The sequence below is a fragment of the Lethenteron reissneri genome, chromosome 14 (assembly GCF_015708825.2).
Source record: "Lethenteron reissneri isolate LAM-NWPU_2019-01 chromosome 14, ASM1570882v1, whole genome shotgun sequence".
In the NCBI taxonomy this organism is placed as follows: domain Eukaryota; kingdom Metazoa; phylum Chordata; class Hyperoartia; order Petromyzontiformes; family Petromyzontidae; genus Lethenteron; species Lethenteron reissneri.
The window spans coordinates 11,299,628-11,321,682 of NC_083792.1; the positions used below are offsets into that span (position 1 = coordinate 11,299,628).

The 22,055-nt window shown below is 40.2% G+C and overlaps 2 protein-coding genes across 2 annotated transcripts in view; both read right to left on the reverse strand.

Annotated features, from left to right (window-relative positions):
- FSIP1 (fibrous sheath interacting protein 1) overlaps nt 1-2,396 on the reverse strand; it is a 37,837-nt gene extending 35,441 nt beyond the window's left edge. Inside the window, 1 exon segment of the mRNA XM_061551140.1 lies at nt 2,362-2,396. Within this exon segment, the coding sequence (XP_061407124.1) occupies nt 2,362-2,396 (35 nt within the window).
- Nucleotides 1,241-18,630, reverse strand: GPR176 (G protein-coupled receptor 176). Its single transcript, XM_061551163.1, has 3 exons — nt 18,083-18,630; nt 4,702-4,961; nt 1,241-4,003 (listed from the first exon to the last, which is right to left on the reverse strand). The coding sequence occupies exons 1-3, from the start codon at nt 18,390-18,392 to the stop codon at nt 2,891-2,893; spliced, it is 1,683 nt and encodes a 560-aa protein (XP_061407147.1). The 5' UTR covers nt 18,393-18,630; the 3' UTR covers nt 1,241-2,890.
- Nucleotides 18,631-22,055: the final 3,425 nt, after the last annotated feature.

The window sequence follows — 22,055 nt, forward strand, 5'->3', positions numbered from 1 at the left end:
CCCTGGTCATTGACCGAGCAACCCAACGTTCCTCCCAGCTCCCCCCACAGGAGTATGTTATTTAACATATGCCTTCTTAAGTGAACATTGATTCGGGAATTGGCAATGCTGTGCATTTTTATTATATTCGGGTTTTGAATTGTAAATTTAATATTGATGCCTCATAATATACGTTCATTAAAAGTACTGTAGTATATGAATTATTGTAAAAATATCACACCAATATTATACTCACAGTTAACACATACTCTCTTCTGTATGTTTATAGGCTTCAATGTGTGTAACCTTGAAACGTGTGACTCTTCAAAACTATCAGTACCAACAAACCCCCGAAAGGTAGAAATTAAAATGTGTAAAAAAAAATAAAAAAAAATAAAGCATCTCCATTTGTGTTACTTACACACCATACCCATGTGAGTTTCTGCTCCATATATGACTGCTGTATATGCACCAACATAACCTTCAACCTTTTTTTTTTTTTACAAAAGATACCTATTTTGAGAATAAAAAGCCACTCGGGGGAACATGCAAAAGTGACGTGGTGATATTTATACCTCCCGAAAATAAAAAAATATAAACAAATATTCTCTCTGACGCACTGCGGTTGCATTACGCATCGTTCACATCCCTTGCTCAGTCGAGATGGGGTTGCCATGGCAATGGGTGTTCAGGGAAGGGGAACAGCCAAGCGCATTTTGCCCCTATCCTGAATCAGCGTTTTCAGGATATAATACATCCCACAGCCTCCTATGCAGACCTTAAATCTCCTCACTATTACTGCTAATAAAACAACATGTTCTCCTTATACGGTGCATAATAAAGGAGAACTATTATCCATTACTCTGTTGTCCACGATTCGAATCATCCATGGAAGTCGTTGGGTCTCTGTAAAAACTGATTATCAGTGGCCCTATTCTTCCAAAAATCCGATTTTATTGGATTTATAATTTTCTGAGATTTATTATCTGAGATTTTGAATTATTTGAGATTATCCAGTTTTTTTTTTCCCGCAGATAAAGGGTAAAATCGCAGATAACCTCACGGATATTTTTTATCCATGGCATTGGTCCACCACTTTGCCACAGTTAATAGGAGTTCTCTATATTGCATGGATATGATCAAATTTGAGTATGTATTCTTGTTCATTGTTTTTACAGGCTAGATATTGCAACCCGCAAAAATAGCTGAAATAACAAGATCAGACAGCATTTTGTTTATACAAATTTAATCATTTGTCGACAACTCATTCGTGTACAATTTACATTGTGGATGAAAGTTACACAGTACTAATTTGCCAGTGTTAAAAAAGATAAAATATGACAATAGCTGGGATTGTTAATAAAATGTATGCACAACAGTTCAGCATCTGAGAGATCTCCCTAAACTGTGCGATGACAGTCGATGTACTCTGTTAATCATCATGTTCTATTCGCTGCTGAATGAAGACCCCCCCCATCCCTCACGGTCTTGCGATGGCACAATGCATGTGCTGATGTCATTGCTGCTTGGCTACCATTTAATCACCATTCTCATCCGTGTTCTATCATCCCTTCTTGTGATGTGTCCTACCCAAGCCCACTTTATTACTTCAAAATTATGTCTCTCATTTGTATTTGATCCCTGATTCATGAGTTCCTATTCTGTCTCTCATTGCAATTCCCACCATGCATTTCTCTATACTTGTGTAATTTTCAACTTTTGTTCCATTTGCTTTGTCATTGACTATGTTTCCAATCCATATGTCATATCAGGTGATGCATTGATTAAAACTATCCTCAATAGGCACATTGGTATTGCTTTATATTATCAAATGTAGTTTTGCAAAAGCACTACAACCTGCTTTTTCCTTCCCTATTTTATTAATAATTTTGATCCTGGTCTGCCTTTGGTAATTTCACTAGATATATACAATTCTGTTTGGTTCCAGTTGTGTCCCTACAACTCGTATTATTTTGTTCAATTAACCTGTGCGTAACTTTCGTTTTTTGTAATATATCTGAAATATTTATCTTTAGACCCCCTTTTTTTCAGCCTTCTTTGAAAGTTCTTCAATCCTTTGTTGTGGTATTTACTGCTGGTTGTAAAAATGAGTATGTCATCAGTGGTGGTTAACACTTTCACTCTTTATCATTACAATTGAATTCACAGATAACAACACAACATTAAAGTAGAAACTTTATTGTGATAATGAATTTGCCCATTTGAAGAAAAAACTGTCGCTATTTCCCAGTAAGGATTACAATTTTAAATAATATTTTTATTTTACATATCCAAGCGCCAACTACCATTCACTATGTCGTAATGTGTTAATGTGACTAAAATGAACATTACTTACATATTCATCTATATGTGCGACTTTGCCATTCGTCCATGATGCACTTTGTAAAATGATACATCGTTTCGTGGATAATTATTTTAAATAACTCTTCGCTTTTATGGGTTGTGATTTCACAATATTTGATGCGTGGAGTTTTACTGCAACGATTGTGGATATGACAAAAATAACGAAGTCCAAAATGTCTATAAATGCCTTGTATTCAATCTTGGATAGCAAATGATGATACAACTACATGTTGGCACCTTACTATATGAATGGAATCTCTACTAGATTATTTATTTATATTAAGTTTTAGATTTATTATAACATGTTGTGTTTCACAGACATTTCCAAATATTGATCCATTCAAATGTGTGCCACTTAATATTAACACATTTCACAGCTTATCCAGTTATGTATTTTTTGTAAAGAGCCACACAAAGAGGTCCACGTAAGATGTAAGTTGACAAATAAACGTTCACGATTGACTTAGCAAACAAGGTACATTTGTATTAACAAATTATGGACAGTTCTTCTTGTAAACAAATAGCTGGACGTGTACATAGCTGTCTGTTACAGGTCGAGATCCGTAAGATCACTGACTTTGTTGTTCCTGTTTATTTTCCTTTCACATTTCTGTCTGTAGTCCTTGTTCTCCGACTGAATGAGCTCCTCCGGCGTGTTGCCCAGAGGTGGCAGAAGCCGTTTTTTGCTGCCCCTATTCTCCGCAAGCCACTGCGGGGGCAATTCAAATGGCCCGAAACCAAACTGCGCCTTCAGAGAGGAAGTCTCTGCATTTGTTGTACCGGGCAATGGGTCCTTCGACTCTTGGTCGTACAAAACTGGTGAAGCCTCCAAATCCGACATGAGCATCTTCTGGTTTGCGCCTTCCGCCTTGGCACTTCCACCAGTGTGGCTTCCCACGAGAGGACCTGCCTCCCTGTCGTCTTCCTCGCTGCGCTTGAAAATTTCCTGCTGCCCGATCTGAAACATCTCCAGCAGCTGACTGCCCGAGCGCAGGGCACATGGCTCCTGGGCAGCCTCGCCCAAGGGCACCGTGTCAGCTCCCACGGTGTTGCGACGGCTGTAGCGCCGCTGCAGTTGTGCCAGGGAGACGAGGATCCCCTTGCGGATGGGCTTGTTGGCGCCAAGGTAGAGCAGCGGGTTCACCAAGAGGGGCAGCTTGGGGAACCAAATGGCCGTGAGCAGCAAGGCCTCTGGGAGGTCCTGGCTGTCCACCACTGTCCGGTACACCTCCAGGATAAAGTATGGCAGCATGCACACCAAGAACACGGCGATCATGAGCAGCAGCATCGTCTGCAGCTCCGCCTCTCTCTGCGACAGGTAGGGGATTGAGATTGTGTTTTGTGGAGTCCGGAGGGCTGCGATGATGACCTTCTTTTTCTGGCTAGCACTGAGCGCACGGCGGATCATAATCATGCACGTGAATGTGACCACAATGGGCAGCAGCACCGTGGTGGCGTGGTAGATGATGGTGTAGATCAGCTGGGCTGGGGACGGCCTCTGTGAACTCTGCTGGCACGAGGTGGCACTGAACAGGTCGATGGTGTAGCTCATTCCAAACACGGGAAAGCTCGCGACCATCGCATGTAGCCACACATAGACAACCAAGTCCCGGGCTTTGTTCTCCGATATCTTCCTTTCCAGAGGGTACAGGACAGAGTAGTACCTGCAAGATATATTAAATAATTGGTGTAAACACATGCTATCGATGAGCAGATTTCAATATAAGCACTTGGTAATTTGTGGAGTCAATTGTCATGCAATATATACATCTCTAAATAATCAAATCACTAAAACCTAAGTGCCGACGCTGATAAATAATTTTTCATTAAAGATACAGAAACTAAGTACTCACCTACAGCGTATGAACTATGCATTCTCTCATCTGATATAACACAAGCTCAATTTAAAATATATATTTTTTGCATTTATTAATGTAAGAAAGTGCCTGATATGACTACACGTGCATTTAAATATGAACAACTCACTTGCATGAAGGCTCCATACTGTATTTATTTCAGCATGCCAATCATAACTAATAAACATTTATAATTTGCATGCCAAATCCAAAACAAAACACTAATAAACCTTAGACAAAAATAAGCAGCCAAACAAATATGCCAAAGGTTGCCCCTTTGACCTGTTCCATGAAATCAGACCCTATGAATTCCCAAGATTTATGAATGTTCTTTAATTAAGACGATGAACAGAATAAATTACGTTGAATTCACATTACCATTATTAGCCCCATAGCGGAGTAAACATTTCTACAAAATCACTAAGCCCTGCACAAATATGCAGCGACAGCCTAGCCCTCTGGGCTTACAGGCATCTGCCTGTGATTGGAAAGTTGTGGAGAGGTACCTGTCGATCGCGATCAGTCCAAAGGAGAGTACAAGGGCAGAGCAGAAGAGGCGGTGTGCAAACTTCAGTCCTCGGCAGAGGACGGGCAGATTGGCTAGCCAGGGGCAGCATTGTGGGTGGCAGCTGAGGAGTAGATCAGGGGGCATGCATGCCAGACCAGCACCAAGTCCGGCACCCGCCAGGTTCTGCAGGAAGCGGCTCGTCACCGACTTAAACATGGCTGTCCGTCGTGTCGACCACAGCACCAGCAGGTTACCTGTCGAAAGAAGAATCAGAGTAGCAAACGCTTGAATCATAAAATAGCAACCGTTGCTGAGTCGAATCAACTAGCAGTTAGAATGATGCCTGCTTGTGATACAATGTTGATGTTGCCCTTGTGTAATGGTTAGCAGACCGAGCTTACTATCCAGCAGTGGCCAGTTAAATCTCTCAGGGCGGCTGTCGACCGAGCAGTATAAATGAGTACACCACATAAAGTAAATCGGCAGGTCATGTGAAGTGGGGCTAGACTATGGTTACTCTGACCTCTTCCAAGAAGTCTGGCCAGCATGCAAAAGTAGACCAAATACCATTTAGAGGATATAGTAATAGGTTTTTACCCTGTACGCCTTTTGGCGTCATCTGGTCCAACACCAATAGAGACTAGGCTCTAAGAAAAGCTGTCTCGGGTGTGGACCAATCAACTTCAAGGACAGTGCATAGCATTACCACCATCAGAGTTGTTTCTTTTTGTTTGCATTTTGACTGCTTGTGTTGTTGTTATTGCAAACATGATGCCTTGTATAAAGGTGTCAGTTTTTGTACCAGTTGAAAGGGTAAAAACCTATTACTATATTTTGCCACTGGTAAAGGAGGTCTCATAGTGTAAACCCTTTAGAGGGGCTTCCTAGAGATCCCTCTTGTGGAAACTCTTCTGTCGGCAATGGTGTATGCGAATGCAAGAAAATAATGGATGTGCCATTACTTATTATCCGTTTTCCCAAAAAAAAAATCACAATGTGTATTTACATTGCATTTAAATGTTACCACAACTGATAATGCTTTCCAGAAACAGTGAGCATATTTATTTTACAGAGGCAGTCATAGATACAGGGAAACAAATGAAGGGCCTGAGCCTGAACTTGAAGAGGGGCAGAAAGGCAACAGGACAGCTGGCAGGGGGTGGGGAGTTGCAGACACAGATGCAGCAAAGGAGAAAGAGCGATCTCCCACTGAATGGAGGGTCCCTTTAGGGCTTTTATTCCATGTCTTATTCGTAAAAGAGACTTTAACCTCAATACACTATCCCTGGCCCCAGATATTTACAAGTACTGTTTGTATAATGCCCGGGTAAAATATTTTGAGAAAATGGTACTAGTTGTTAATGTAGCAACGTTTCGAATAGTTTTGAATATGTATCTATATACTTAGACCATTACACCTGAAAGCCCACTCGTGTCGCTGTACCGAAAGGAGGCTTTCGTGAAGAGTAGGCAAATGAAGAGGCAAAAAATAGTGAGGTTTTTGAGTGGAGATGACAGTCAAAAATATATATATGTCAAACGTGGACTGCAAAGTGTTCCAATGCAGCTAGCATGGACATTCTTCAAATAAATGTTGGTTTTAAAGCTTTTACCAATCCTCCCCTCCAAAACAAATAGTTAAAGCCTTCTCAAGACCATTGCAGAGCGGTGTTAGAACAACACTTATTTGCATTACACGTTGTAAAAATCGGAACGAATATTCCATACCAAGATTTTTTTTTTCTTTATTAAAACACAGTGTGTTCACCACCTATTCCTCCACGCATGCATTTTTCAACAGTACATCTGCTGTTTTGGCAGGGTGCGAATCTGTCTTCTTGTGCTCTAAGCCTAATGTCGTGCTGTGTGCATACATCGATCAATTATGCATCACATTCATAAGTTGAATTGCTCATCATGTGCGCTGGTCCTTATGTCAGCGGCAGTGGCGAGTGCTTCTAATTTATTGTTCATGATCTGCTGCTGGGTCTGCATGTCAATCAATGGTACCACGCATTCAATGCTTTTTTTTCCCATCCGCTGTGGGATCTGGCAGAAGATAGCGTTGGCGAGATGTCATGGCATCAACAGCTTTGGCCATGATGACATTGTCATCGCTCTTGTTCATCACGTGCCTCAGCTCCATAGGTCACTTGATGGTGCCACGTGTTCAATGGTTATTCACAAAAGCAGAATCGGTGATAAAAAAACCTAAATTTTAATAGTATGATATTTCAAAACGTATGTATTTAGCATGTTTTGGCTGTGCCCCTTAATATTTGATAATAGATTTTGGTCTTGAATATTCATATTTTGCACGTGTGAAACCTCTTTTAATCCGAAGTGTAAATATATGATGTTATGAGACAGTATAATTTAATTGTATTTAACTTTACATTTTATTTCAAATGCACTTCAGCATGCATTTGAAATTAAATGCTTTCTCGGAGCAAAATGTAAATATTGCTCAAACAGTGTACACGTTTTTTTTGTCTCAAATCAGTCGACACCAAAATCTGTCTGCTCACGTCTGCTGCTGTCCAGTGCTAAATGACGTTACTCAAATTCATCTGCTGCTGCCCAGTGCTGTCTGATGTTCATTGCTGCCCACTATTTCTAGTTGCTGCCTGAAGTTTACCAATGCCGTCTGTTTCCTGCTGTTGCCCACTGCGTCCTGCTGTTTTTGCCGGCGGCTGTGGCACTTGTAATGCATAAACCCTGGCATGAGACGGTGCCACGGTGATGCACACTGGCCATGATGAGGCCTTGAGCAGTGCATGTAAATAATTCAAAATATTGCATACACCATCATGAAAATCCTAATCATGCAAGACATTGTCATTGACCTCAGGTATAAGCTTCAGTTGCATTGGTTAATTTGTTTTGAAGACTTTCCAAGTATTATTAAAAGCATTGCTGCATAATCTCTGTTTGTCAGTAATGGGGCAGGCATCCAATGTAACCAAAGATGCAGCATATATGTTGCTTATAGGGACTCAGCCGATTGAAAATCGACCAAATTGTCAAGTTGGCTAAGTTCAAATTGCATAAGTACATCAATTCCCAAACTTGGGCAAGGCAATACAATAACAGCAAAGACAGTCCCAGACCACATCAAGACAACATAGTCCCTAAAATAAAAGTGCACATTAAAATTGAACATGGATGTGTCGGTACAAAGTAACGTCTGTTTTTGAAGATCAAACTAATTAAGAGTATTGCATATATATTGAACTTCTCTTGTACCATACATAGCCAACCGTGTAAATCGGACGTGCATGGAATTATCTTAAAATCGGAAATCTATTTTCGGCAAATATTGCATTTAAAAAGGTATTGCTTGGGTTGACATGAAATTTGTAATTTGTCAAAATGCAGCTTGCCCTTAGCACCTTGAGATGACTCTATTGCTACGATTCAGTCACCTGTCAAAGGTGTGTAATGAAGCCACCTGTAACAGCATCCAATAAAGTCACAGCACAACGTGGTCAACAGAGCAGTTGACAGAAGTGTTTGGGGGTGGGGGGGTAATTTTCACCCTACCAGCATAGCACGTTTCACAACAGCTTTCAGAGTTCACTTTCTGCTGAATAGGATGGACATTTCAATTTAAAAAGAAGCCAACTGGAGAACGACACATTATAGGTGGTCTGATGAGAAGTAGGCCGGTAACTTGGGGTTCACATCAGTGCGCTGGCACGGCTAAAGTCCTTTGTTCAAATCCGGGCAGCCACCAGAGTTCTGAAATGTAAGTGAGTTGATGGTCTAAGCCTGGCCACCAAAGACTACAAATAAAAACACAAACCCACTACATTGAATATTGCTATTTATCTTAACTTGGGTGCATTACATATTTGACTGCCTTTCTCTGTATTATGGCATGTGGTAAGGTGCTTCCGATTAGCGTGTGATATGACGCAGCGTGACGCATTGCTCTGGGAGAGTTGTGAATATGATACTTCGTCCCACGAATTGATGCCAGTCGTGTGATTTGAATAAAATGCGGGGGAAACACAAAAATATTACGATCATACTCGATTTGACTCCAGTGCTCCAGCCTGGTTGACAATAATATGGTGCTTATTACATTAGGCTGCATCCACACCTTGCAATTTATGTTGAAGCAACTCCCCTTAAAACGACCTTCGGTAATTTGTCTCACAATTGCTTTCCAAATTTACTGAAGGCATGTAATAGGCTGTTTAAGTCTGAAAGGAGTAACATTCATGCCTTTAGCTTGTGCTTGGAAATACAGTAAATGTATGTTGCAACCTTATGTGTTTCACAGTTGAAGCTCTTCCCCTTGAACTCTTCACTTAACAATCTTATCTATTCCAAGTAGAGATAATTAAACGGGAGTATCTGCAGCTAGCTATTCCCTAGGAATGTGTTTATTTCATTTCTATATTGATCCTGGCACTGTATTGATTGAAAAATTCACAAATCTAGTTATTTTACAATAACATACGCCCATCTCAATGCAACTAAAACGAAGTAAGCAGAGATGTGATATTTTAAAGAAATGTAATTCCTGTAATGATTTTTATCGCTTGCAATGTCATGTGTCTCAATCCACAGCAATATTCTAAAGAATAACTTCTGAAAATAAAGCGCAGTATATATTTCAGCTCTCCTCTCTTCATATGTATCCTTGATTACAGAACAATATTTGTTTTGGCACATATCGACTGACTTAAAATTGCAAGAAATATTTCCCAATATAGAACATTTTACAGCCGTAGTGTGTTGTCAATATTTTAGCCGCATATTTGTTATTCCATAGTCATTCAATGCTTTGATATTTGATACAATAGAGCATTTCCTCCGATGCTTACACAGATTGATTCATATCAATTGTTTTCAATGTCCCCAAAAAATTGTGTTTTAGCAGAAAGTGTTAGTATGCGTTTGTGTTGCCACATGTTTTGTCAGACAAAACAAAAAAATAACGGTTCATGGAGTGAAATCATGACAATTATTAGTAGACATAAGACATGACCACAAACAGCCATTGTTTACAGATGCCTGTGAAACCAAGTACAGTGCAGACATATGATTGTTTGTGTATAATTTTGTGTCTTGCCTGAAACCACTGGGACCTTTTTACCTTCCTTCTAAAATAGAAAAACCAATGCACCTTCAGGCAACATAATTCACTCCCAGTTGTAGCGTTGTTTTTATATGTAAAAAACAGTAACACCTTGAAATTAACAAAAAACATATGTTGCTGTAAATGTTATTTAGCCTTTATATTTGTGAACGTTATATGTCAATTTGATATTTCATATTTAAATATGGTGCTACATCTGGCCACCATGCAAAAATAATTATGATTTCACACCACATGCTCCCTTGTGAAATCGAAAAAAACACTCCCACACCCACCACTATCAAATTACCCATCTCACATTATTCCTTATTTCATTCACAAATTAATCCCGGAATTAAAATGTATTTATTTTGGATTTTATTTTTGAGCATAAAGGCATCACTAATAAAGAGCAGCATGTCACACACATTACACTTGGTGCCATCAAACGAATACTTAACAACAATACCAGTGCTTAAGCCATGCATATACAAGCATGGGGCTACAGTATTTCAATACTAAAGGGTAAAAATAAAACTGCATTTGAATGTTACTGAGTTACACAGTGAAATGTCTAAGTCACAGTACATGTATATCAACTACCGTTTTATAGTCTTTATGGTAAATGTATTGTGAATTAATGTTTACTATTTGTTCTTTAATATTACATGTTTTATTTGGTTTATGATTTTAGATATTTTGATAATTAGTTTACATGTTTACTATATTGCTGGTTGTCCCAAGTTTCCCTTGAAAAATAGACTTTTAGTCTCAAGGGAATTCACCTGGTTTCAACGAAGGACACAAACATTCAATTTCAACTTAATACTATAACATTGCCTATGACCAAATCTCCCAGAATGTACCCAATCATAAGTAGGGCTGAGCTTAGATGGGTGATCACCATACAAAAACAGGTTGCCATTGGGCTTCTGGGCTAAGTTGTGGGCAGTAGAGGGTGAACCAGAAAGACTTCATCACAATTCTGGCAAATCACCTGATGAAGATGGTTTTATCATCAGTGAAACGTCGTACTCAAATTGTAAATGTTGTGGGTTTACTGTCCAACACAAGCGGTGTGCTGAAGTAGTAGCTAATTGGCACGTTTTGTTTACGTTACAAACCTTACTAACTGGCTGTGCCGGGTGGTGGTGGGTTAAGGACACATTTATATTTACACAATCTAACCATGAAAAAAAAACGTAATTATGGATACTATTGGTTGCGTAAGCCTACGGGTTAAAGCATGTCTCTACCCCCATTGTTGTGCTCCCCACCTTCACCAACCCGCACTGACCAGCATGGTGAACTTGCATCCCACTGGGATTTTTGCACACAGCGTTGTTGTACGGTGTTTTTTTCTGCAATATTTTGCTGTCTTTTCTTGGATTTTCTGTTTGCACTTAGTCACATATTCACTTTAAGATGTTTTTTGTTCATGTTTTAGTTTTTGGTTTGTTGCGGTTGCACCCGATTCAAGAGCCGAATGGCTCACAGGGCTATACCTAATATGTGAGCTTGAACTTGATCAAACCACGCCTACAACATGCACAGCACTGCAAGTCCCTCATCCAACAGCAGACTGACAAAGAGGCTGTACATGTATTGTAGTATAACAACAGTATTTTCAATCAATCGACCTTTTTTTAATCTAGTGCCCTTCACAATAAAATTATTACAGAACACTTCACAAGTACGCATAACATTACATTAATACATTTTGGGTTACACAATATATTAGAAAAACGTATACACGTGAAGCAAACTGACGGGAAATAAGAATAACCCGTAAAAACAACGTTTTTCACTCTAAATCCTTTATATGCGTGGCGGCTAGAGTCCTCTCGTCCTCTGGCTTGAGATGGCTGCCACCTATGGGTCAGATGATTGCAGTATTAAACAATTGGTAATTAAATATTTTATTTGTTTTCCCTAAACAGTGTAAAATTTTGGACATTTTTTTCACGAACATTAATTGTCTCGCACAACGAGTCTGTGTGAAAAATGTCAGCTCGATTGGATCACGGGAAGTGGGTTAAAAAACGACCGAAAGGTTTGCACGGTCCTAAGCAAGCAAGCAAGCACGCAAGCAAGCAAGCGAACTTTATATAAAGGATTTAAAAAGAATGGGCACTGAATTATCATATTTGTCCAATGATTGTAAAGCGAGGTTGCAAACACAGTATTTGATTCTGGATTTACTGTGTGTATATAGCTTATTTTTATAAAAATGCCTACAGTGACATGAAGCGGCAACTCAATCAGCTTAGTGGATTCTCAAATCATCTTGCGTAACATGCTTCTTGGTGTGCAGACACAGTGGAATCATTCACGGTTAATTGACTGGAAGTGCGCCAAGGAGAGAAGCACTAACATGCTAACCTGCTTCAAACTGGGCCTGAGAGCCGCAATGCAAATGGAAAACAAACGTAAAACCCATTTTGTTTACCAGAAAAATATATTTTGTTTCATAGCTCAGCTTTTCGACGCAGATTTCATTAGTAAATAGACGACTTTTACCATAAGTACATTACCTATTTGAATCCCAGGCAACATGTTTTACCTTATATAAATGGCAATTTATGTGTATTTACCAAAATATTTTTTTAACGTGGGTTACATTGCATTAAATTAGTAACCATAGACACAATCAGTGGAGAGTGGCAAGGCACTGCAGAGTGGACATCTTTACATCTGTTGCCAAGCAACCAAATTGTAATAAGTGCATTCAGAACTGAGTTCGTGAGTTACATGCAAAGCTGTGGTCACATGCCTTGGGTGCTGTATGACAAAGTCAATACTTCTGAATGGGATGAACAATACAAATGCAGTGCAAATAACATATGGCATATACCACTTTTCGTTTTTTTTTTTACATGGAAATGCATTTACTCATTGGGCCGGTGAACGTTAACTACAGCATCTGTTCAAATGAGACTGTGACCTCTCTTGGGACACCACGATTGGTGATCATGCAGTAACACTTGGCTGGGTCAATATGAGGGTTTTAATGGGTTCCAGACTCACTATAGGAGAATATTCCTTTTTGCATGGCACGACAAAAGAGCTTACGGCTCTCATTAATGAATATAAATCATATATAATTCTCTCAAGTGTGCGTTGTTAATATATGAAAATTATCCATCTTCACTTTCCAGAAGTTTACAGTATATATTCATAGCCACGTAACTTGTTTTTATTTGCCACTGAAATTGTTTGTTTCATGAATATTAAAGTGTGCAATGGGTGCTGCTAAAATACTCAGCACTGCAGGTGCACAAATTTATGAATAGCCTGGACATGGTGTTTCATTTGTTATTTCAAAAAGAGGCTATGCTAAAAACTACGTTGTTATTGAACCTTGAATTAACACACAGTTGACAAAGCATTTGAAAATATGGCATTTCGTTTTAAAGTTAAATTATCGCCAAATATCAAAGCCATATAGATATGCACAACTAACAGTCTTATTCACCGAAATATGTAAAAAGGACAAAAGCTATATTCACTAAACTGAATAAAGCATAATTTACACAACTTAGCCATAGGGTAGCTTAAGAAAGAAAAAAATCTATCTCTGGGAAATTGAATTACATTTTCAGAAAAATACAGTATATAATTTATACAAGAGGATAGCAGCAAGCCACATATATTATTTTTGATAAGCAATGTACTGTTGACATGACATCTGTACAACAATATGCATTTATTAACTACTATCTGATGATAAAGGATGTATTATTACATGATGTATTTTTTCTGAGCGCATGCCTCTTCCTCAATAACGACTTCTTTATGGGGTTATGAGGCAATTAAAATTGTCAAGTTATTGCATATTCTTGGGTCTTTCGGTAAAGTTACGTAGATAGCTTATTTTCTTTGAACCTATCTACGTGACTTTACCGAAAGACCCATAGAATATGAATTCCTGCAGTCACTGAAGCTTTAAGTCAAGATTTAAGCTATTGCATGTTCTTAAAATTAGACTCTGGCCTCATACACATTGCTGTGTTTATGGCCATTGGCAATTAATCTTATCAATGTCGTTTTTGAGCACATACTCACCAAATAACTACGGAGGAAAACAAACTCCTGATTGTATTCCTTCGATCCCATCCCAGCCTATGCATCAACATTACAGGATTTTGCATATATATGAAAAACAAAGCACGGTTCATTTTGTCGTGCCACTTAATACAGAACAGCCATCTAACATTCCATTTGGTTTCCATTGCCTTCTCCATGTTGTGTTCGAATAGGATAGGCTAAAACATATAATTTAAGTGGGGCCTCTAATATCTTCTTTTCAATTGGAAAGCATCATGCATGTCAGGGAGATGGGCAGCGAGGTAAGACGGGGTGTATGGATACAATGGATGTTACCTAGGACGTGACTGCACCAAAACAAAACCAGTGAACATTGCGAATTCCAACAGACATTCGCAGGGAACACACAAATTAGGCACTGCCTCAATTGCCTGAACCAATTATCTCCGCTATCAATATCGTTATTGTTATCGTGGACCTGTTACGTAAATAGCAATACATTATTCTAAAAATAAAATCCAATAATTTGACTCATCCCAAAGTCCACCCTGCACTGCTTTTATTAAGAATGTGATCGATGAATTCTCTGACTCTTGCAAATTAACACCACAGAGGAAAAATCAACTAGGTTGCAGATATGTGCATTACACCTGCTAGTGTGTGAAATATAATTTGTTATATATTCAATATCCTGAGTTCCCTTTACAACCTCCAGCAAATATCCACACTCAAACAGTGAATAGCACAATCCCAACGACATTAAGACGCATATGGGAGGGTACTACTTTGCTATGGTGTTTTGCAAAGGATATTGAGAGAATATCTTAATTTTATGAAAAAGCTTTACATAGTAAATGGGTTACCTTTAATTTCTCCACGTCAAAATATGTTTTAGTCAATGATCCCAATTGGCATTTTGGTTTACGTTATTTAGCAAGTAAATTCAGGCCCAGTTTGAACCCTGAGGGTCTCATAAGCAGAGTTGGGTTGGTTAAATACTGTTTGGGTTGTCAAATGTTATTGGAAAAGCACTCGATTTGCAAGATGGGTCCCTGTTGTTGACAAAAACGAGGATAATTTGAGGTAACTATAATAGGATGAATTACACGTCAAATACAGCTTTGCTCCAATTATAAATAACGTAAATAACCATCCTTCCTACGTATAAAAATGATTTTTCCCTCAAATAAATTAATGTAATTAATCTATTGTTTTTAAAATAATATGTTTGGCTATTATAACTAGAAGATACATTAAATACACCGGCATACGCGATGTTTATATGACAGTAATTAAAATAGCACGGCTACCTATCTCTCCCAGGAAATGCGATGATTTCTTAGACAACGGTTTGCGGATCAATGAACGCTGGGCAGAGCTCACACGCTCAACGCCGCACAATGAGCCGCACTTGATGGGAGGTTTTCAGCACCACAAAAGTGGACAGCGCTGCTCGATTCAAAATCAGCTACGCTCCACCTAACTTGGCGTTTTAACATGAAATCCGACTTCACATATTTTATTTCAACACATTGTGCGATTTGTGCAGACCCAAAATGCCAACAAGCACTGACATATTAAAAAATATATAAACCCTCAACACCTTGGCCAATAGCACTGCCCTAACAGGAAAACAATACTGTAATAGGCGACGTTTCAGGTAACGGCCCTTCATCGTGGCAGATAACAGATATAACAAGCACTGGCTTGCTGCGTAGAAAAAGTGCTTTACAAAAACTGTCACGTTGTGTGTGTGTATATACTTTATATATATATATGCTGCACTGAGGCCAAGGACGCCCTGACGTCTCGCTGTGTGTGTGGAAATTCGACGAGATGGCTCCGTTAATAAGCGGGTGGGAGTGATTGAGAGGAGAGAATAGCCTCGTGTCACGTCCACACGTCCACTTTGGTTTCATGTGGAATCACCGCTGACCCGCTGATGTCGACGTTTTTTCTTCATCTTCTTCTATTTTACTGCGGCACTGGCTATACGCATGCTTACATTTGCTCTACACCGATTTGAACCCAGGATCAAAGGATACCTGTATATGTATTCATACGATCATGTGTGCATCATAATAGTGTGCCATCAGCCATGTTCAATCCACTGCTTGATGCAGACATCTGCGCGTTATTACTCGGGACCAATGCCAATTCCACACACCATATCAAATCTAAACCACACGCGCGATTCCATTACGCACGATTGCATTTTATAAACACAGGCACGTGCATATATGCCGTACCGTGATTATCAAGTATTAAACGCATATAAGCCACAATTTCATTGATAGGCGTATTCACCTAGCATGTGAACGTCCCGTCCTATAAAGTGCCGTTTAATCGTTACGGTTACATTCATTAAAGTAATATTTGTGCCTTGATTGTACAGTAATGTATTGTCTATTCTGTCTATAATTTACTGTCTAGTCTATACCATCCATCTGTACTGACCATACTTCATAATGTGTACTGTCTCCTATATAGTATGAGAACTCTGTATACCGTCTACTGTATGCATTTGTACGATTTGTATTGTCTCGATTGTGCTCTCTGCAGTGTATGCCATCTGTACTGACTACACTCTTGGTTTGTGTTCTTTGACACGTACTGCCTTGCTTGTACGATCCGTGCTCCCTGTACCCTCTAAATAGTGTATGCTATTGATGTTCTCTCTACTTTGCACAGTCTCGTCTGTATTGTGTCGTCAGCACTGTTTGGTTTGTCCCTTTTGTCTTTCCCCCCGTCCGTCCGTACATGAACACAAAAGGGTAATTAACGAAAAATTTACATAACTTCATACCAATCTATTTCTACACGCACTATCGCGACCCGAACAATCTATTAGGAGCGATTGTTACGCGCCTAAAATATTAAGTCATAATACAAACACACACAGGACTACCCCACACATTCGCACACGAATACAAACATCTATTTTCTATGCAACAGTATGATTTATGTCTGCGTACAATTTATTACACATGCCATATTAAAATTAACGAAGGAGTTGTGAGCCCATTGCAGTTGCATTAGTAGTAACCATACACGCACACATATAAAGAGTACACACCTAATGTTAGCCTATGAGCAAATCATCCCAAATGCGCCCTGATCTTATTACAACTCCGAAGCTAAGCAGGTTTTCAGCCTGGTTAGTGCTCGGGATGGACGACCACTAAGCGTAAAACTGGCTTTGTAGGTAATGTCGACTACTGCAGGGCTACATTGTCAGCAGACGGCAGCGGAGCAACATCTACTGTTGTGCTGTACTGTTGTCCAACGTCTATGCTACTCATCTTCACCTACCCTTACTGACCAGCGTGAAGTATGATCGAATAACGCTGGGGCAGACCTCATCCAGCAGTGGATTGTCAGAGTCCACACATGTAGTGTTGTGTTCAGCCTGTGTCAGTGTTAATCTCGTGTCTCTACACCTGCCCGCATGAAAATATGCCTCGCAACATTATTCAACAAATCAGTTTAAGCCATTCGCAAAAACGTTATTCGTTTTTGCGATGCATACTGTACAGTATTTAAAATTCAAGACATTTAAAATCAGGTATCCACTTAACACCCACGTGTTCTCAATGAGCTCTTATTTCTTAGTCATGAAGGTCAAAGAGAAAAATATGTGGTGAGAATACTTCGTATAAAATATGCTTGTATAGTTTCAGTCCCTACGACGAAATCATCAGATCTCAAACTAAGCTGAGCATTGTAGGACTCGGGCTGCTGCAAGGTGGCCAGGATATGCCAGTACAGCCATGGATTCTTGGATCCATCTGTGCCGAGTTGTTGGCATTACACTTACTTGTATTGTGCATCGTGGGTTCTCCCACATGCACAAATACTTATCAATGGAGCTGCTCACCATTCATGCTAATGCAGTTCCGTGTTGGATAATGTGTGTAGAACAATTCGTATTCAGTGCTGTTTCATTATTCCAAGATAAATAAATAAAGCCTCTCCCCACGCCATATCGATCACGTGCAATGGGGGTGTGGCAGGGAATTCGCCATACTTCACCACGCTGGTCAATGCGGATTGGGGGGCAGAACCGGTTCAGACTCTCACTCCGCCACTGATGTTCGCCGCGAATAAGAATCTCACTCACTCGGGTCGCCGCGGGGGTTCATAACGCAGTGCGCTAACCACTACGCCACCACTCCACCAGTTATTCCTGTATACGAAATACACCGTCCACATCATCACCACCACCACCAGCAGCGTTACCTATGACAGAGCCGGCCAGGATCACGACCTGCACCCCGGTAGCGAAGTCCCGGTAGTGCTGCATCTGCCAGTCCAGCATGGCCAAGGTGCCCCCTGGATCGGTCGTATTGTCCGGTGGCAACCCTCTTCCAGCGGCCAGCGAGGCTGGAGTTGGGCCACCACCACCTCCTCCTCCTATTCCTCCTCCTGCACCGCCACGTCCACCGCCACCGCCGTTGTCCGGGTCACCCTGGGCCCCTGAGCTCCTGGCTTCCGACACGGAGAGGATGGGCAGCTGCCCGTCCGTAGCTAACGCGTACGGCACGTCCATTGCGACACACCGTTGCTCAAGGGAGACGTGTCTGTGTGTGTGTGGAGATATAAGAAGATGTGTGTGTGGATGAATATATAGAGAGACAGCCCTGTGTGTGCGTGAAAGTGGCAGAGATGGAGTAGATGGGGACCCCTGTATTTAGAGGGATGAAGAGACGGAGACCCTATGCTAATTCCCCATCAACACTCTCTCTCTCTCGCTCTCTCTCTCTCTCATATACCTCAGTGCTACCCTCTCCTCGCCCCAACCATCCTCCCTTGTCCCTCCTACGATTATTGAACGTGATGCCTGCACCACGGCATCCGAATGCGCATGTTGCCTAGAAACCCCCTGCTGGCGACTGCGTGCGAGAGAGAGAGAAGCCCCTTTGGAAAATACGAAACGTTTCCACCTTACCGTTCACAATGTACGCACGAGATGCGCTATAAATATAACTAGGAGCTGACAATGATTCATAATCAACGTCTTTGGGTTAGATCACGTTATTTATAAATGTGTCGTAACCCTCCACCACCCGACACGGCCAATCAGCAAAAAAGTGTCACGTTGACAAAACACAATAGTTCACTACTTTAGCCCACCGGTGTGTTGAAGAGTGAAACCACAACATTTACAATTTTTGAGTATGACGTTTTGCTGGTGATTGCATCCAGCATCATCGGGCAATTCGCCAGAATGGTGAGGCTCTGCTCTTGCTCCCGGTCTTAAAATGATGACCTCTGTCGGATTTCTGTCGGTATTAGCGTCACACTCTTATGATATTTTCTCCATTGAGTTGTATAAAATATTGTCATATCTGGCTTTCACAACAATGAAAACCCCCATTTGCATCAACCCAAGACAACAACAACAACGGTAAAAAAGTAATTGCCTCACAATATTTGTGACCCAAAGTTGACAATTTTCTTTAAACGTGTATCACCCATCATAAGCTCCAAATACTAGTTTTCATAGCTATAGCTTGAAAAATAGTATATGTGGGGGGGGGGGGCACTATTAGATTGCATAATCTGATGTCACATTTAGATTCATCTCATGGAAAACCTCCAGCCTCAAAGTACCCATTTCAATCGAGCTATGTTCTAGAGCAAACATCTTCACAAGTATTGCCAATCCCCCTCCCCCTCAATAAAAATTTTGGGATCCAACATAAACAAGTACAATATTTGTATTTATTTGTGCTAAATGTACGTGAGTTTCATGCCCCTTCGAGAACACAGTTTACGAGTCAGGCATTCGCAATACAGTATATACCATGTATTAGATATGTATTTTGTATGGCAGCTGATAGTGATGAGTGTGGTGAGATTTGTTTTTATTTGCGCTTATAGAAACATTTCCACGTTTTAATATGTTGAGGTTGTCTGTCACATCGTAGATATAAGCAGGGCTGCTCTCATACAGCTTATGAAAGCAAGCTTATCAGTCGTGTGTAATTGTATATCTAAGAGAGCAGAGAATGCCCTCTTAGGTATAACAACAGCGTGCCCCACTTGGTAAGAATGCATTACATCTTGAATTGAATACGGTGATGATAAAATTACCGAACAGTACAATCACGGTTTAAAGCGACACGGTAGCAGATCAGTGCTTATAACAAAAACACATCGTTTCTTTCATTTTATAGATGATGTCTGCAGAATGTCGAGTGTGTGGAAGCTTAGCACGATGCAAGTGGGATGGAGGCACAATATACGTACTATGTTGAACTTCTTTCGCACCGTATGCAACCAACCATGCAAACCGGAGGTGCTGGGGAAGGACAGCAAACTAAACACAAAACGCAGTTCGAAAGAAATTCGTTTTCAATCGGGATTGGAAGATCTTGACAGAACATTTTAATTTTAATAATGTTCAATGTGTTGATGTGAACCCAGCATTTTGATAAAGTTTGGGATCTTTTCCCCCCATAATGCACTGGTATCAGACAATTTGATGGTTGATAAGCTGATAGTCACACTCACGATTTGGCCGTATACACTACAAATCCCTTAATCTTTCAGCTGACAGCACACAAATGGCTGTGCATTCTACAGGATCATCCCTGCCACTAATGTACAGCGCTTTATCAATTTACTGCTGGATGAAGACCACTCCGCACATTTCAGCCATGGAGGGTTGTTTGATTTTACTTAACCACACTTATTTTCTTGGTTCTTTCGGTAAAGTCACGTAGAAGGGAAATAATATGTTTTATTATTTTATTATTTCCCTTCTACGTGACTTTGAGAGTGATGTCACTCTCATGCACTGACTGGAATAGCAACACTACACAAACTCTCTCCTGTATCCCTCTCGTGGATAGAATACCTCAACGTTGGCATTTACCTCCTGAACATATTGCCACCCGCAAGAATAGAACTGTCCATTTTATAGCAGATGGCAAGACATTGGGAATTCCCTAGACAAACCACCAGGTGGTCACAGGAATAAACTCTATACAAACTGCCCCCAGTGGCAAGTGTGCTGACCACGAGGCTCAGAAATCGCCTTCGAAATGTTCTAACCCAAAATGTTTTGTTGTGCCGAGGATAATTACATTCCTTTTATGACACTCACAATGGCCCAGTTTATATATATACACACACACGTGTGTGTGTACACCCGCACAGAGCAATTTTAATAAGTGGTGTCTTTTAGAGCGTGCTCATAAAAACAACCCATGAACTTATATCCAGCTGTCAACACCCACAAAAGCACTCACACCTGCTAAAACGAGACGTTTTCCAACCGATGCCACTGCCCCTATAGTACAGGGTGATTCATTTATAAAGAAAAAACCTCACTAAAACATTGGAGACAAACTAGATAGAATCCAACATTTATTTGAAAGCCTCTCTACGTGTCTCCCACCAATCTCATTACACCAACACTCTCCTCTGTAAGATACGGAGCCATGACTTTAACGACACTATATTCAATAGCCGGTTAAGAATAGAACAAGAGGGTCATTATAAAGCAGTGGTGGATTTATAAATGTATTCAGTTAAAATGAAATACTAATTTCAATGAAATGCTGTTTTTTTGTCCATTAAAATGTTGACGATATTTTGAAATGGCGTTTTAAATCGGGAAACCTTGTTCCAAAACCCAATTATCGCAACTTGTTGAACATGCTGAAAAAAACCGCAGACACATCTGGTGGAGAGAAACAGAAGCAAACAGGCAACAGCAATTTCCATGGAAATAGCACCGAGTCTCTGGAATGTAAGACAAATGCTTCGTCTAAATCTGAAGTGTCTCGCTGCGCACGAGCCATTAAATGTCCCTCCAAACAAACACCAAGGGACATTAAAAAGACTGCCTGGTGCAGTGGTAGATCGGGATGTTAAAACATCACAGGGAGTTAGAAATAGATGTTTTCCCCATTCTCTTGTCACTTTTTGATGCATTGGTGGGTTAGAAATTAATTATTATGGAAACATTATCAAACAAAAATAGACCTGAATATTTATATGGGTATAAAACATTTTATGCCCTGGAATTAGTTGCAAGACTAAAGCCATGATGTGATAGTCGTGTGCTCAATTAGTAACTACACTACTATTTTTATTTTACCAGGTTTAAGTCCACTAAGCGATGTAGCTCTTTTTTCGGAAGCAACCCAGCCACGAAGTCGTTTATCATGTGGAAATGTATCGCAGCCAAATACTCTAAACG

Bases quoted from the DNA above. Each gene is read 5' to 3' on its own strand.
- GPR176 (XM_061551163.1), bottom strand. From the start codon at position 18,392: ATGGACGTGCCGTACGCGTTAGCTACGGACGGGCAGCTGCCCATCCTC. The intron at 4,962-18,082 runs GTAACGCTGCTG...TTCTTTCGACAG, and splicing joins CCTGGCCGGCTCTGTCATAG to GTAACCTGCTGGTGCTGTGG. The intron at 4,004-4,701 runs CTCTCCACAACT...TCTTGCAGGTAC, and splicing joins TGATCGCGATCGACAGGTAC to TACTCTGTCCTGTACCCTCT.